Source organism: Chelonia mydas, chromosome 18 (genome assembly GCF_015237465.2).
Source record: "Chelonia mydas isolate rCheMyd1 chromosome 18, rCheMyd1.pri.v2, whole genome shotgun sequence".
NCBI classification, from domain to species: domain Eukaryota; kingdom Metazoa; phylum Chordata; order Testudines; family Cheloniidae; genus Chelonia; species Chelonia mydas.
This window is the reverse complement of record NC_051258.2, coordinates 6,372,332-6,387,962: the sequence shown is the minus strand read 5'-3', so window position 1 is coordinate 6,387,962 and position 15,631 is coordinate 6,372,332. Positions and strand designations below refer to the sequence as shown.

Here is a 15,631-nt window from a genome sequence, read left to right as displayed (position 1 = left end):
CGGAGCTAGTGCAGGTATGGCTCCAGGAGTCAGATAGTCCAGCTCCACCTGGTGACAACCTGAAAGTGACCATCCTTGTCAGTTTCACCGCTAGCCTGAGGGGATCTGTATGACAGCAGTAAAACTATATACTCATGTTAACTCAAACACGAATTAAGTCAGGAGGTCCTTCCTGGCTTTATAATCTATAAACATGAATCAAATAGCAATCTGCTACTGGGTAAGGCCCAGGACTGGCTCTTGAGTTACCCTCCAGCCCTATAATTCTAGTCCAATGGCAGCAACCTACTGCAGGAGAGAATGAAATCACACACACTCGCTTGGCACACATTTTTCTTCCTGTTTAATGTGACTTTGGACCGGGTGCCGCTCCCTGACAGCAAAAGTGGGGAGGCAGGCTGAGCACTGTCCTGTCTGTGGTGTGTTGTGTTTTTTTTTTTTAAATCCCCCTGTAAAACATTTATACAAACTTTGGACATGTTTAAAACTCTGACGCAGAGACACAGAGTTTCCTGGTTGGTCTTTCCATTGCCTCAGCTTACAGGGAACTGACCACTAGGGACTTCAAATGCCAGGTGAGCTAGTTGACAGTCTGACATTCCCCGCAGCACCAACCCCGTGCGGGGCAAGCTCTCCTTTTTCCTCCCCCAATGTCCAAATTCATCAAGAAAGTACCAATGTAATCTATAAAAATACCCCTCTTCCTGGTGTGATTAATTATTATGCAAGTGAAAAACAACAACAAAAAGTAGGAATTTCTAGTAGAAAACCTGGTCACTTTAAAAAGAAAACCATCCACCATCTGTAAGAAAACTTTTGTGCTAGAGAACCAGGATTTCAGTAACGCCCTCCTAGCACGCTGCTGCTGTGGGTGCTCAGCCTGAGCCTTAAGAAAAGGAGTACTTGTGGCACCTTAGAGATTAATCAATTTATTTGAGCATAAGCTTTCGTGAGCTACAGCTCACTTCAGCGGATGCATACTGTGGAAAGTATAGAAGATCTTATTATATACACACAAAAAGCATGAAAAAATACCTCCTCCCACCCCACTCTCCTGCTGGTAATAGCTTATCTAAAGTGATCACTCTCCTTACAATGTGTATGATAATCAAGTTGGGCCATTTCCAGCACAAATCCAGGTTTTCTCACCCCCCCCCCCCCCAGACGTTCTTGTTAAACCCTGGATTTGTGCTGGAAATGGCCCACCTTGATTATCATACACAATGTAAGGAGAGTGGTCACTTTGGATAAGCTACTACCAGCAGGAGAGTGATTTTGTGTGGGTGGGGGGGGTGGTGAGAAAACCTGGATTTGTGTTGGAAATGGCCCAACTTGATTATCATACACATTGTAAGGAGAGTGATCACTTTAGATAAGCTATTACCAGCAGGAGAGTGGGGTGGGAGGAGGTATTTTTTCATGCTTTTTGTGTGTATATAATAATGTCTTCTACACTTTCCACAGTATGCATCCGATGAAGTGAGCTGTAGCTCACGAAAGCTCATGCTCAAATAAATTGGTTAGTCTCTAAGGTGCCACAAGTACTCCTTTTCTTTTTGCAAATACAGACTAACACGGCTGTTACTCTGAAGCCTAAGCCTTGTCAATTTAGTATCACAGACTGGCCAGGAGAGGAATTTTTCCAGGCGTGAAAGGACTAAAAAAACTACAGCCTGAAAGTGTGCTGTTTTTTAGTGGGGTTTTTTTTTTGGTATTTTGTAATTAAGTCTTGGCTCCTGCAGGGCTAATACTGTCTGAAAGGGACAGGTGCATTGTGGCTTCCTTAGGCAGCCTCAGAGCTGTTTGCTGGATTCCAATCAGTTACACCTGCATCACTGAGCACGGACAGACTGAGGGCGGTTCCTGCAGAAGCGTTAGTGCTGATGCAGGGGAGGGAAAGGGCCCATAGAATCATAGAATATCAGGGTTGGAAGGGACCTCAGGAGGTCATCTAGTCCAACCCCCTGCTCAAAGCAGGACCAATCCCCAATCAAATCATCCCAGCCAGGGCTTTGTCAAGCCTGACCTTAAAAACTTCCAAGGAAGGAGATTCCACCACCTCCCTAGGTAACACGTTCCAGTGTTTCACCACCCTCCTAGTGAAAAAGTTTTTCCTAATATCCAACCTAAACCTCCCCCACTGCAACTTGAGACCATTACTCCTTGTCCTGTCCTCTTCTACCACTGAGAATAGTCTAGGCCCAGGTTGACTCAGAGCCTAGAGCAAAAGTTAGGTCGTCTGACTTGTGAATGGAGCACAGCTGAGCTGAGAAGGTGCTTGCCTGGGCCCCAGATAAGCTAGAGCTTGGCCAGGCTTTCTAAGTAAACAGCTTATGCTATGGCTGAGTGAGCCAGGCTCACTTCTGCCCTGGGCTGCCTCCATGGACTTAATTTGACTTCCTCCTTTCCAGCTGCACGGGCCGGGGGGGGGCTGCAGGGTGGGGCAGAACTCTGTGCTAGTGGGGGTTACATTACACTAGTGCTGGGGGCTAAGATCAGAGCCCTCGGGGCAGCTGCTCTAGTCACCTTACCAGGAAAGCCGGGACAGTGGTTATTAGAGAAAAGTTCCCTGCAAATGCCACCTCCACTAGGTGCAGTTCCTTCTCCTGCACTAATTTAACAGCTGCCCTTCTTCAGCCCATTCTTTCATTTGACACACAACCAGAGCAGCCAATATGGCAGGAGAAAAGTCTGAAGAGATGCTACTGTAATTAGCCTAGACAGCTCTGCTCATCAAACTGAGTGAGGGGGCCACCGCTGGCTCAAAGGCGTGGCGTTTAACAATCACACTTTCCGATCTTAACCCCCCCCCAATAGAACAAGGGACACAGTGAAACTGACTAAACACGCAGTGCTGTCAAATTCACAAACTAAACTTCAAGAAAAATAAATGCCCATGATCTTGGTGTTACCTGGAATAAGTTAAAACTTTTCAGACATCAGGACCCAAGCTGGCAGGGTCTCTTTAAATAGACACTGAGGACAAGGCTACTCACTCTAAGGGACACTAATGATCAACTTGTTACTATTGTGGAAAAAGAACTTCTTCAGGGTCAATTTGTCTCCTAACCCAGTTATCTCAGCTCTTCTGGGTGTCAGGGTCATTCAACTTTCCACGCCCTGATCACTAGCACTGCAGTAAACTAAGATTTGGCCGGCACAAATAATCACTATAGCTCTGATGGTGGAGTTTATTCACCTACTGGTTTCAGGAAGCAGTTACAAGCTCATATTGCTTACTACAATAAGTCATCCCAGTGCAGGCGCTGGATGTGAGAAGGGTGCTGGGAGAAGCGGGGGCCCTGAGATGGTAATGGACACACAGTCACGCTGTGGGTACTTTCTCAGACAACATGCTCAAGCAGAGCATGATGCTGCTGGCTCCTGGAAAGGAGAAAACCTCTGGAAAGGAGGAGCAAACATTCAACAGCTGTTTAGACTTGGGTTCTGTGAAACTGACCCTTCTCTGCTCTAAGGGAAAAAAACTGGGAAGGCCAGCACAGAGCAGAGCACCCAACTCAAACGCTCACATCCTTGATAAAACAAAATCTTCCACCTTCCATTTTATAGAAAGGGTTATGGGTCTTCTGGGCAACACCACATTGGATGAACCAGAGCTGCAGAAGCAGGTTAGGACAAAGTATTGAAAAGTTTCCAAACCTCTGGTAAAAACTGCAGTAGAAAATGACATGTATCAAATATACATTCTCCTCCATTAGCGTATTACCCTTAGGAAAGTCCTGTTTTTTTAAAAAATGGAATGGCAGAAATGTCCTTGCTGAGAAGGTAAATGCTGGTTTTGCAAGACCTAGTTCAGCTTGGTTGTAGATTTTTTTTTTTTTGGTCCCCACCCACCCCCAAAATATATTTTTGCTTAAAGGGGCCTTTTAGGTTAATGAAATAGCGGGACGACACAGATCAGCAAACCCATTTCACTGGTGACTGAGCCCATGTTTGGACTCCAGTCACCCAGGGGCATTCAATCGTCGGCCTGCAAATGCACTCCCCTCTTCAGAGATGCATTTTAAATGTTAGCCCCCAACATGACCCTCTGGACAAAGAAGCCACTGTTTCTATTAAACTTAATAATATTGCTTACGAATAAACCCATTGCAGAGCACCTTCTAGCAGAGGATCTCAAAGCACATCACGGGTAATTAGTTAAGCCTCAGAATTCCTCTATGAGGTCAGTATTATTAGCCTTGCATTAGATAGGGAAACTGAGGCACAGAGTGAGGCAATCATACGATGTGTCAGCGTCAGGAAGAGAACCCAGGAGTCCTCACTCCCCTGCTCTGAATACTAGCAAACGTTATCTTCTATCCCCGCTTCAGAAGGAAGGGGGCTGCTATTCAGTGTAACAATTCACTCGCCGTTGGAAAGATGCTACAAAAGGATTGAAGGTGGCTTCTAAGCAAGGCCACCGGGGCCCTGATTTCCCGGCGCGGAGCATCCCCAGCTCCAATGGACTGTACTTTTGATCTGGGGGTGCTCAGCGCTGCTGAAAATCAGACCCAGGCTGACGGTTGTCACTGATTACCAAGCTACTTTTCATTCATAGCGTATCAGTAACGATACGTTCATGGAGAAGGCAACTTAGCAGCTCTGAGACGCTCCCCGATTCCATGTCAACCCGTTGGGGCCCTGACTCGATGCACGCTCAGGGGAACGTGTGTGCGTGCTTGTCTTTTGTATAGGGCTGAGCACCCAAGGAATCCACAGGGCCGTATGGGGAGGGTGGTCCCCATGGCAGGGGCATCCCCCCTCTATACAAACCCAATTTCCCCACCGCAGGGCTGGAGCATAAAGCCGGAGGGGGCTTAGCACTGAAGGCTCCTTGGTCACAGTGTCGCTAGTGAGTGGCAGGGAGCCTAGTTCCCTGAGAGGAGGGAGGAGTGAGAGTAATGGGACTGGCACCGCCGCAGCTCCTGCTGCAGCTGATCCTTCAGCGTCGAGATCTGCGAAGGAGAGGGTTAAAAAAAAAAGGGGGAATCCAGTCAGCACTTTGGCTGCATGGGGGTCCCCCGAAGCCATGGCAGAGCCAGACGGTGCAGCACGATTTCAGGGCTATTTCCCCGAATAGGCAAAGGAATCCGGGAGGATGGGAGCTGGAAGGGAGCGGTGGGAGGGCAGTGGCTGCGGGGGAACTTACTGCTCCAGTCTCAGCCTCTCCCAGCCGCGGGCACTGTAGGGACCCTGGCTGCTGGGGAGCTCCCGGCGAGTCAATTTCCAGCCGCTCACCTGCTCCTCCAGCCCCTTGACACGCTGCCTGTGTGCTCGCTCCCTGGCCTCCAGCGTGCGCTCTGCCTGCAGCTGGGAGCCGCGCAGCCGCTCGATCTCCAGCTGCAGCTCCTGCCGGTGGCGCGTGGCCGTCTCCACCAGGCTCTGGGACTGGGTCTGCTCCATCTCCGCTACCTGAGCCTGAACAAGGGAAAGGAGGGTCCATACATCCAGGCTTCCACAGGCAAGGGGCCACTCTGAGCTAGTGACCACACACGCCCTCCTCTGAGGGTTGATTTATTCCAGCTTGGGATTTCTCCCCCCTCCCCCTCCCGCATGCAAAAAAAAGTCCCCTGCACCCCTTCTGTCTGTGAGTTACTGCTGAGGGCCACCGGCCCGCAACCCAGGCTCTGAGCCAGTCGGCTCTCTCGGGGCTGGGAGAGCCTTGGCTCCACGGCTTAAGCTGGTTAAGTATCCCTTCGGGGGGGGGGGGGGGGGGGACGGGGACGGACGGCTCTTCTCTCTCTTGCAGAGACACACCCGCTCCCTTCTGGCTTCTGCTCTAGTCCAGGCCCAGACAACCCCCCTTGTGATCACATCACTCTGCCCTCATTAGCCACCACCGGCCTCGTTTCCCGCCCCCCCTCCCTGCTCCCTACTGACACAGCCCACGCCGTCTCACAGCCAGCGCCGCAACAGCCCCCCCACGTGCGTCCTCCTTTGCTTGGAGACACCAGGGACTTTAAAAGGAAACAGAGGCGCCATCCTACCATGCCGCTGTGTCTGACACAGGAAGGAGCCAGCCTCAGACCTCGGTTCATGTGGAAGGGCCACCATCCACCTTGGCGAGGAGTCACCCCCTCCCACGCTCCCTCACAGGCTAGCGCCCTGTTTTCAGCTCCAAGTGCCCTGCCACGGCAGCAGCATCTGACCGGTTACCCGCACTGGGTTTGTCTCTGGCTGCAGCCTGGGTTCTTCCAAGTATTGGCTGAAGTCCACTGCACAGTCCCTCGGCTTCTCTGCTGCCTTGGACGTGACCATTCGTCACCACACTAGGTCTGGTGGACCTCAGCACTGCACTGGCTTCAAATTTAACCCCACCTTCAAAGCTGGTTGCGTGGCTGCTGTGCGATAAGGTGGCTATTTTAAGGGTCCTAGGCCCCGCCCAGGGTTCAACCATGATTACGCATGCCAACGCACAAGCATCGTTCCCCTTCCAGCCTGCTGAAGGTTTTAATGCAAGCTGGGGGACATATTTTAACCAAACAAATTTTCCTGGCAGAGAACAAAAATTCTCCAGGGGACAATGGCAGCCTTGATTCAATGCTCCAAGCAGGACAATAAAACTAATGGTTTCAAAACTGACCCAGCGCCACTTCATTTCCGGTTTTGGAAACCAAGATGGTGCCATTTTCTGTTGGGATTTTGGGGCCCTCCTGCCTCCCACCCTCCTTTTTTTGAAAAGATCTCCCCCGCCCCCCTAAGTGGAAACAAGTTAGAAAACCGAGTTTGTGGGAAGGGAAAACCCTTAACTGGCTCCCAACTGGAAGACATTTGCTGACCAGTTTTGGTTGCAACACAGCTGAGTGGCGATGGAGTAAGTGCTGTAGTGTAGACGAGGCCCCAGGACTTTATGCGCTCACACAGGCCATCGACCGCAGGGGGCTCCCGCAGGCTCCGGTTCATAACCACCTGCTCCTGCACACCCGAGAACGTGGGACAAAACTCCCCTAGGGCTCAGCCGGACTAGAGCGGGAGCCCCAGAGCAGGCTCAGGAGCCGAAGTCCCCGGCATGTCACGCGGCACCCTGACTGCTGGTTTCTCAGAAACACCCGCGGCAGCTTCTCACCTCAGTCACTGCCTGTGTAACCCACTCAGAGTGCGTGTTACAGGTCCCTGGATGTCCTCACGCCACAGAGGCTACGAAACCGTTAATGCCCCCAGCTCAGGAGTCTGGGGGCTTTCGTACAAGCCGTAGCAGCTCATGAAGGGCCCCAGTTCAATCCCCAGTGAGTTGCTTGCACTCAACGGCAGCGTATTCAAACCGTGGCAGCTTCTACCCTATTCTCGGCTATGCCACTGAAATGCTGTGTAACCTTGGGCGAGATACTTCTCTGCTCTGTGCCTCAGTTTCCCCTCCCACCCCCTGTCCATACAGATGGTAACCTGGCAAGGTGGTCTCCTACTCCAGGCCTGTATGGGGCCTCCCATGATAGGATCCTGATGGCAGTTATGCCGGCTGTAATATGAGTAACAATAATGCGCAGCAAGCCCTGGCCTGCTTTAGACTGGCTCTCTGTTAAGAGGGGGAGCGTCGTACGGGGGGGGCTGGGTGAGAGGCTCCCGCACACAGGACTAGCTATAAGCACTGAGCCAGTGGCGTAACTCACCCAGGAACACGTTATCGTCCTTCTAACCATGCTTAGGTTCTCCTGCAGGGACCAGCAGCCCAACCAAAAGAGAGAAGTCAGTAAGCACACCTGTGAGAGCCAGGTTTCAAAGGTTATCTGAGCTAGGGGAGGGGCCCAGGTGAGCAAGGCTCCCCGCTCCCAGGAGAGCCAAGGATTCCAGGTGACAAGGGGGTGGGGGAGTTGCACATGAGTCTGATCAATGAGCGTCTTTCAATCGACCACGATGAGCTTTGGATCAGGCCCTGGGCAGGGATACAGCTGCAGGGCCCCTGCCTGCCTCAGTCCTGGGGGCTTTGCCGCTTCCTGTATCTGCTCAGGGCAGCCGTGCCCGGCGCCTCTGGTGGCAGCAGGGCATTCTGGGAGTCTGGACACATTCAGCGCCCCAGGCTGGTGCTGGGAGGAGGGTGCAGGTGTGTAACGAGGTGATGGGTCTCAGCCCGTGTAGGGAGAGGCTGTGCCCCGGCTTGGGCAGCCGGAAGGGAGGGTGACCTTGAGACGCGCCTCGCTAGAGCTTAAGGAATGGGGGGAGGGTAGCTGGGAGGCGCTAGGGAGGACTTTGGCAGCAGGGGCAGGTCACTGGCTGTTCATCAGCACAGCTACGGGTGCTGCTCACTCACTGCTCTTCCCCCTCCTCTGCTCCCCGCTATCCGTCTCCCTAGAGGAAGGATTAACCCTTCAATGCCAGGGCAAAGTCGAGGCTGGGTCCCCCCTAAACTTCTGACGAGTTGCACTTCCACAGCCCCTTGCCTCCACAGCCCAGCGTCGCACGCCCCAGGGCGCCGTCCCCATCCCTGCGTTCCTGCGGAGGCACAGAGCGGGCAAGCGCCAGGCCCCAGCTCACACAGCGTCCCAGTGGCCAAGCAGAGAGAGCGAGCCCGGATCTCCTGACCTACACTCCGGCCTGGGCTTTAACTCCCAAACCACCTTCCCCCTCGTGTTATACCCACGGGCAGAGATGACGTCCTGTCCACCCCGCTCGGCTCTGGGGCCCGTCCACCGGGCTGGAGCAGCTGGGAAACAGCCTGCAATGGGAGCTCGGGGTTTCCGCCGTTAGTCTGTTTGCAGGGAGAGGGCCAAGAAAACAGGCAGCACTAGCCCTTCCTAGCACACCTGCCTTGTAAATTAAACTGTATTTGACCCTTCTCAGACCCACGTCTTCACCCTCTGTGTCCCTTGCCCCCACTTCCACCCTGTCCTTTCATCCCTCACCTGTCCCCACCCACCATTCTGGCCCCTCCTTCCCCTCACCCCCAGTGGTTTTTTGTGCAGAACTATGAAAATATGTCCTGCCTGAGGCACAAAGACCCTGGTTAAGGTCAGGCAAGGGAGCCTATAAAGAGGCCCCGTCGACAGCGCCCTGACCCTGCAGCATAGTCTGGGCAGGGTGCGGCACACCCTGGATCTTGGCTACGTCCTAACAGCCATGGCAGCACGTGATTGAAGCCGCGAGCAGAACCGCGGGGTGTTTCCACCCCCGGGGGTCAGCAGGAACCAGGACTGTGCCTAGGGCTTTGGAAAGATGCGCCCCCCACCCTGTCTGCTCAGGACAAAGCACTCAGTGGGGAAGGTTTGATGGCTGACCTCGAGCAGCTGGATCTGCCGCTGAGCCTCAGCCAACTCCTCCTCCACCGTATTGAGGGAGCGGTCCAGCCGGCCCTTCTCCGCTGACAGCCGCACCGAATCCTCGTGCGTCTTCAGCTTCTCGCGCTCCACCTGCCAGCCAAGCAAGCCCAGGGAGAGAGGGTGGGTCAGGCCACACTGGTTATGGCTACACTCCACACTACGCCCTGGCCCGTAGCAGCCGGGCTGGTGGACTTGGAGGTTCCAAGCTTGCACTTGAGCGTCCACACTGCATTGTAAACCTTCACTTCTGGGGAGGAATAAGGCCCCCACTCTTCACCAGAGCCCTTACACCAGAACTCTCTGGAGGGGGAAACGACTCCTCCAACAGGATTGGGTCCCCAAGCTGTGCTCTCTGGAGGATTGCAGGCAGCAGCTGAGGATCATGGGAGTCTGGCTATGTTTCTCTCTGCCCTGAGTTTGCTGGCTCAGAGCACATTGCCAGGCACCGCTTTATGGGGAAGTATTTGAACGTGGATCACTGTTGCGTGGGTTTTCCCCATGGCAGACGGGTGGGGGGTCGCTCAGGAAGGGGCTGTCTGCTATGGCCAGTATAATTCCATGGGTTGCCAGTTGAAATCGCAGGCACAGGAGCACAAATGCAATGACCGAAGCGCCACTGAACGGACAGAGGAGATTTCAGGCCGTTCCCGAGTGTAACGCCCTGCGATGCCAGGGATAATATCCCTCACGCCCCAGCAGTCACAGCTGATTGGAAGCCAAGCTGAGCATTCACCCCCATTCGCTCTCAGTACAAATGCCAGCTCGGGATTCAAACCCAGTGCCAGACCCAGGATCCTGTGGAATTTTGCAACCCCTGCTAGTCACCCCCATACTCTGTCCAAGATCAGGCAGCCCCCTGCCAGCAGAGAAGATGGCATGGAACTAGCGAATTCCCCAAACAATCCCCCCATGGCTAATCCTGGTGCCATTTCGTGGAGGGACATTGGATAAGAAGCCTACAAACAGGCTTGTACCATTCCGGCTGTGTGTGCCGGGGGGAGAGCACCGGGAGCCACGCATACGAGCAGAAAGAAAGAGGCACAAGCCCCATCCCCTGCTCCTGCCGCTCACCTTGTCCAGGGTCTTCTTCAGGGCCATCTTGTCCTTCTCCAGCCGCAGGGAGGAGCGCTCCGCCTCCCGCTTCTCACTCTCCAGCTGGGCCAGCGCCCGCTGCAGGCTGCCCAGCCGCTCCTGCAGCAGGTGCTTGTCCTCCTGCAGCTTCTGCAGGCTCCGCAGGGCCGCGCTCTCGCTCTCCTGGCACTGGCGCAGCAGCTGGGCAGCAGGGGAAGAGAGACGTGGCTGAGCGCTACGTCGCAGGGCAGGGAGCCACTCCAGTGATAGGCACGTGGGATCGGCCCGGTAGCCGAGTGGTTAGAGATCAGCTCTTCCATGGGGGAGACCCGAGTTCAGTGCCTGTGCCCAGCACGCGGCTGTCGGCACAGAGCAGCGCGAGAGACAGTGGGGGTTTAACAACCGAGGGGCTCAGCCCCCTGGGAATGCTGGATTGCGGGGCAGGAAGGGCCCAAACACCAAGGAAAGGCAGCTTCAGCTCCCAATGCCCTTGCTTGGACAGGCAGAGGTCACAGATCCACAGGGAGCCCTGTGTACAAATGCTCTCTGGGGGGAGCTACAAGTGACCCCACAGGGGATGCTCCAAGGAAAACCTCCCTCCAGCCCCCCATGACTATGTAGCACTGGGGTCACCGTCCCAGCACAGGACATGAGTGGCACAGGGTGCTCCGGGGAAACCGCTCTCCCTGCCCCACATACGCGTCCCATTCTCTGTGCCGGTGGCACTCAAATGATGCTCTCACTGGGGTCACCATGGAAAGCCAGACATGACCCAGTGACCCACTGCAGCACTCCTCCGTCTCTACGGAGTCAGCTCCCCTACTGCCTCCCTGCCCCGATACCAGCCCAGCTGATCAGCAGCAGGATGGTTCTCTGGCCAGCTCGGACTACATTCATGGGACAGTCGCCCCCAATCCCGACCTGGTCCCGTGTCCTCACCTCCTGCTGCTGCCGGACCTGCCCTTCGAGCTCCTCCTTCTGCACCTCCAGCTCCAGCTGCTCGGTTTTCAGCACCTGGACCCGGTCGGCCAGCCCGCTGTTCTGCTTCTTGGCTTCTGAGACCGCCTGGCGGGCAGCGTCCAGCCGCTCCTGTGACAGGAGAGGAGACGGTGACACCCCAACGGCACAGAGGGGCCAGGCTGTGCAAAACAGATCCCGGCAAAGCTCCCCGCTTCATGAGCTTGGACTGATTAACCCAGCACTAGCAGGACGGAGCCACCCGCTCGCAGCAAAGACAATGGGGAGGGGAACCGGTCCCCATGTTGTATGGAGGGGTGGCTGGCACGGGGAGGATGGTGTGGGACTGAAGGAGGTGTCTACCGTCAGGCTCAGTGCCAGCAGTTTCCCCTACAGCTCCTGATGCCCCTGCAGCCCCTCCTGGCTCGGCCAGTCCTGGCCCATCCAAGTTAGATCTACCAATGCGCCCAATCCTGACCTGCTGGAAGCCTTGGGGAACTCCAGTCCTGGCCCAGTTCCCCGCCCACCTTTGCCAGTGTCCCTCAATCCTGTTGGAAATCTCTGTCCGGACCCCCCCACACACACACACTGCCTCTCTGCACCTTGCAGCCCCGGGCGAGTCCCACCTGCAGCACTCGGCGGTCATGCTCGCTGGCCGTCAGCGCCTTCTGCAGCTGGAGCACCTTCTCCTGGGTGGCCCCGGCATTGGCGCTGCTCTCTGACAGAGACAGGGCCAGGCCCTGCACCTTGTCCTTCAGGGCGCTCTCGCCTTCCTCGGCCTTGGCCAGGGTAAGGTGCAGTCGCTCCACAGACAGCTGCAGGGCGTTGGCCTTCATCTCGCTGTCGGTGACCTGCAGTGGGATCGGCACAGTCCGGCAACGAGCCAGGGCCCACGGCTGCATCTCCCGAGTTACTATCCGATGGTCGCAAAGGCTCTGCGGTCAAAGCCCTGCCCTTAGCGGCAGGGGCCGCACCGGGATGGCTGGAGCGGTGCCAGCCCTGCTGGCGTTACCCAAACCGGCTGCCGTGAGGGATCCTTCGAAGAGGAGCAGCCTGCAGAGCCGGCGAGTCCAGTGTGCTAGGCCACGCCCCCTAGCCAGTAGGTCACACCCACTCGGGACAGCAATGGACTGGACTCCCGGGGAGATCGAATCCACACCCCAGCTCATGAGTAGGGAGCTGCTGCCTAGGGGCTGGAACATGGTGCTCACGCACCCACCGCACCAGGATGATGACCCCAAGGCTACATAATCACAGACCCACTCGCCACGTCACTCCCTGCCCCCCACGCTGGGGCAGAATTGGCCCAGAGCGCCGCTCTATGACATGCAGGGGCAGCCCGTCAGCAGCGTGGGCCTTTGTGCCTCATCACGGCTCCTTCCCCTCAAACGCAGAGAGTGCCCGCAGGAGGAGAGGGCGCAGCCAGTGCCAAGAGGCTGCCACGGCCTCGGTCTGCCACGGGGCACAGGCCCGGCCCAGAAGCCACGGCGGCGCTACCTGTCTCTGCAGCGTGTCACCGCGGTCCTGCAGCACCTGGATCTCCACCTCGCGGTCACTCAGCACCAGCTTCACCCTCTGCAGCTCCCCCTCCAGCGAGCGCCGCAGCAGCTCCAGTTTGGTGCAGCGGCTCTCCGAGGCATCCAGGACCTCCTTCAGGCGCCGCTTGTCGTTCTCCAGCTTGGCCTCGTTGGCTTTCATCTTGCTGATCTTCTCCTGGGGGACAGCGGGGAGAAGAGTCACCAGCCGCCTCCCCTCTCCCCAGGCTAAGGGCTCATCTGGCTCTGGGGCCTTACAGGGTAAGCTCAGGGCTCACGGAAGATGAATGGCATGGCCAGTCCTGAGCAGTCTCTGCCTCAACTTCCACACCCAGCTCTGCTGACGTTCAGCCGTAAAGATCTGCAGCCCCCTTGCTAGTCCAGCCCGAGGGTCCCTATACAGCAATACTGACGTGCCTGCATTCTCGCCTGCACCACCCCAGCGAGTCCAGTCCCAGCTCGGCTGATGTCGCTCGGTGCCACCCTGCAGCATCCCCTGCTATACCAGCCTGGGCTCCCCCCAGCTCACCTGATGCCCCTCAGTGCCACCCTGCAGCATCCCCTGCTATACCAGCCTGGGCTCCCCCCAGCTCCAGCTCACCTGACGCCCCTCAGTGCCACCCCGCAGCATCCTCTGCTATACCAGCCTGGGCTCCTGCCCCAGCCCAGCTGATGCCCCTCAATCCTACCCTGCAGCCCCCCGCTGCTATTCCAATCTTACATCCCCCTGCAACTCTGCTGAGGAGCCTCAATGCTCAACCCACGGTGTCCCGCCTCTCCCTTCCGGCACTTGGGCCCACTCCCCAGGTTTGCTGGTGCCCCTCAAGCCTGACCCGCAGCCCCCTCCGTTATCCCAGCCCTACACCCCTTCTCCCCCTGCGACTCTGCCCATGCACATCAGCCCTGAGCATTGCATAGCAAGACCACGTCCGCTGCAGCGTGACAGGGGGGCCAATGTGAAACTGAACCGTGTGGCCGCTCACAAGGGTGCGCGAAGCAGCCTGAGGGGCGAGTGGGAGAGCAGCACCCGGCCCTAAGTCTCCATCTGCAGAGACTGCACGGCCCCATTGTGAGCCCAGCTGGGCCCCATTCCACCTCCAGGCCCTGCATCCCGTCCTTCCCCCCTTCGCTCCCGTTCCAGGCATGCAGGAGGCTGGTTACAATAAGGCAGGAATTCAATAGAGCTCCAGCGCCACACAGGAAGCCATGGCTTGGCTCAGCTGCTGCTCAATGCTCGGCCAGAGAGACTGTGGGCTCCCACGTCCAGCCGTCACCCCGCATCCCGACGGACGGTGGGGAGCAGGGGCTGACACACAGCAGTGGGGCTGGCTTCCCCTGCTATCGTGGAGGGGATAGGAGCCAGCATGTGCTACAAGCCAGGGCTGAGGCGGGGCTGGCAGCCACAGCCCTGGCAGGTCAGCTCTCAGCGTTGCAGGTGCCAGCAGGAATCTGCGAAGAGGGGCCAGGGCTCAGCCCTGGCCTTTGTGAGCCAAAAGCCTGAAAGACGCAGCACCCCTAGAGCCAAAGGGCTCTCAAGGGGGGGGGGGCCCTATGAACTAAGCTCTTTGGGGCAGGGATGCTATCATGTTGTTCTGTGTTTGTACAGCACCTTGCACAAGGGGGTCCTGGTCCGGGCCTGGGGCTCCTAGGTTCCACCACAATACAAATATTAAACAGTAATAGACAGCCCCAACCCTGGGAGAACCCTGTGCTCTGCTGCCCAGCCTACTCGCCAAGTGACAGTCCCAGTTGCACCCAGAGGCCATGATGGGGGACAGACACCTCTCTGTCCCCAGGAGCGCAGTGCATCAGTGACCAGCATGCATGTTGGCCACCAATCCGCTGGCCTCCTCCCCAGAGTCAGCTCAGAGATCCCCGGAGCTGGAAGATCTTCGCGAGAACAGGGGAGGTGAATTATCCCTGGGATCCGGGACAAAGGCTGGTCGGGCAGGGGTTAATTCCATGCTCTAGCACAGGGTGCAGGAGGGGGTACTAGACAACACAGGATCCAGCATGCACTGCGACAAGGCTGGCCAGAGCAAGCCGCATTGCATGCTGGGCACTCCCCAGGCCACACGTCCAGCCAAGAGCCAGTGTGGCGGCAATTGGCTCTGTTATAAGGTGTAGCCCTAAGCGTCCGTCTGTGCTGAGCAGGGCCCTGCCAGCCCTACCCTGGACAGCCAGGCTCTCAGGGGTGCCCATCTGCCTGGCCTTCGCCTCGAGGGGTGCCCACAGCCCCCTCCCCTTTGAGTCCACAGCCCCGGGAAGTTCTCCTAAGAGACGAAGATGCAGCAAGTTTCCTCCTGCTTTGCAAGGGCAGAATGCAGGGAGAGCCGATGCGGCTACACTCTCCCCCGTCCCGGGACCTGGCCCTTCCCGGGGCTTCGAGCGCAGCTAGTGGCAGAGACCCCTGCAAGAAAGACTGTTCCTCCCCTTCCCAGACCGCTCCCAAGCTGCACGCTCAGCAGAACGCCTTCTTTGGCCTCCATCTGAGCCGACAGACCCAGGCCCTGCCAGACTGGCAGCCTCCCAGCGTTGTTCCTTAACCCAAAGGCATGGCTGGCCTCCAAGCCCGGCAGACATAACACACACAGCCCAGACACGGGGCGCCCCTGAGACCGTGAGCAAAGAGTTCCGCCAGGCAGAGAAGCCCCCTCGCCGCCAAGAGCCAGCCCCACAAGGCACAGCGAGGGTGCACGCCCGCTGCAAGAGGAGGATGGAGCAGAGCCCCCTCCGGCCCCCTGGATTTAGCCCCAGTGCCAGCCTGGGGGGCAGGGAGTTACTGGAGGAGTCTCACCCCTCATGCCCTGTCTG

At 56.8% G+C, this 15,631-nt stretch overlaps 1 protein-coding gene across 7 annotated transcripts in view; it reads right to left on the bottom strand.

Moving 5' to 3' along the window:
* Positions 1-1,719: 1,719 nt before the first annotated feature.
* The window catches only part of CROCC (ciliary rootlet coiled-coil, rootletin), a 60,464-nt gene continuing 46,552 nt past the window's right edge, over positions 1,720-15,631 (bottom strand). For 5 of the 7 annotated variants that reach the window (XM_043531729.1, XM_037881250.2, XM_043531730.1 and 2 more), the window contains 8 exons: positions 12,780-12,995; positions 11,909-12,133; positions 11,265-11,414; positions 10,326-10,526; positions 9,213-9,344; positions 7,611-7,652; positions 5,242-5,421; positions 1,720-4,958 (listed from right to left, as the gene is read on the bottom strand). In XM_043531729.1, the coding sequence (XP_043387664.1) occupies positions 4,872-4,958; positions 5,242-5,421; positions 7,611-7,652; positions 9,213-9,344; positions 10,326-10,526; positions 11,265-11,414; positions 11,909-12,133; positions 12,780-12,995 (1,233 nt within the window). In that variant the 3' untranslated portion in view covers positions 1,720-4,871. The remainder of the gene's footprint in view (positions 4,959-5,241; positions 5,422-7,610; positions 7,653-9,212; positions 9,345-10,325; positions 10,527-11,264; positions 11,415-11,908; positions 12,134-12,779; positions 12,996-15,631) is intronic. The other 2 variants (XM_043531728.1, XM_037881256.2) reach the window with 1 other exon arrangement.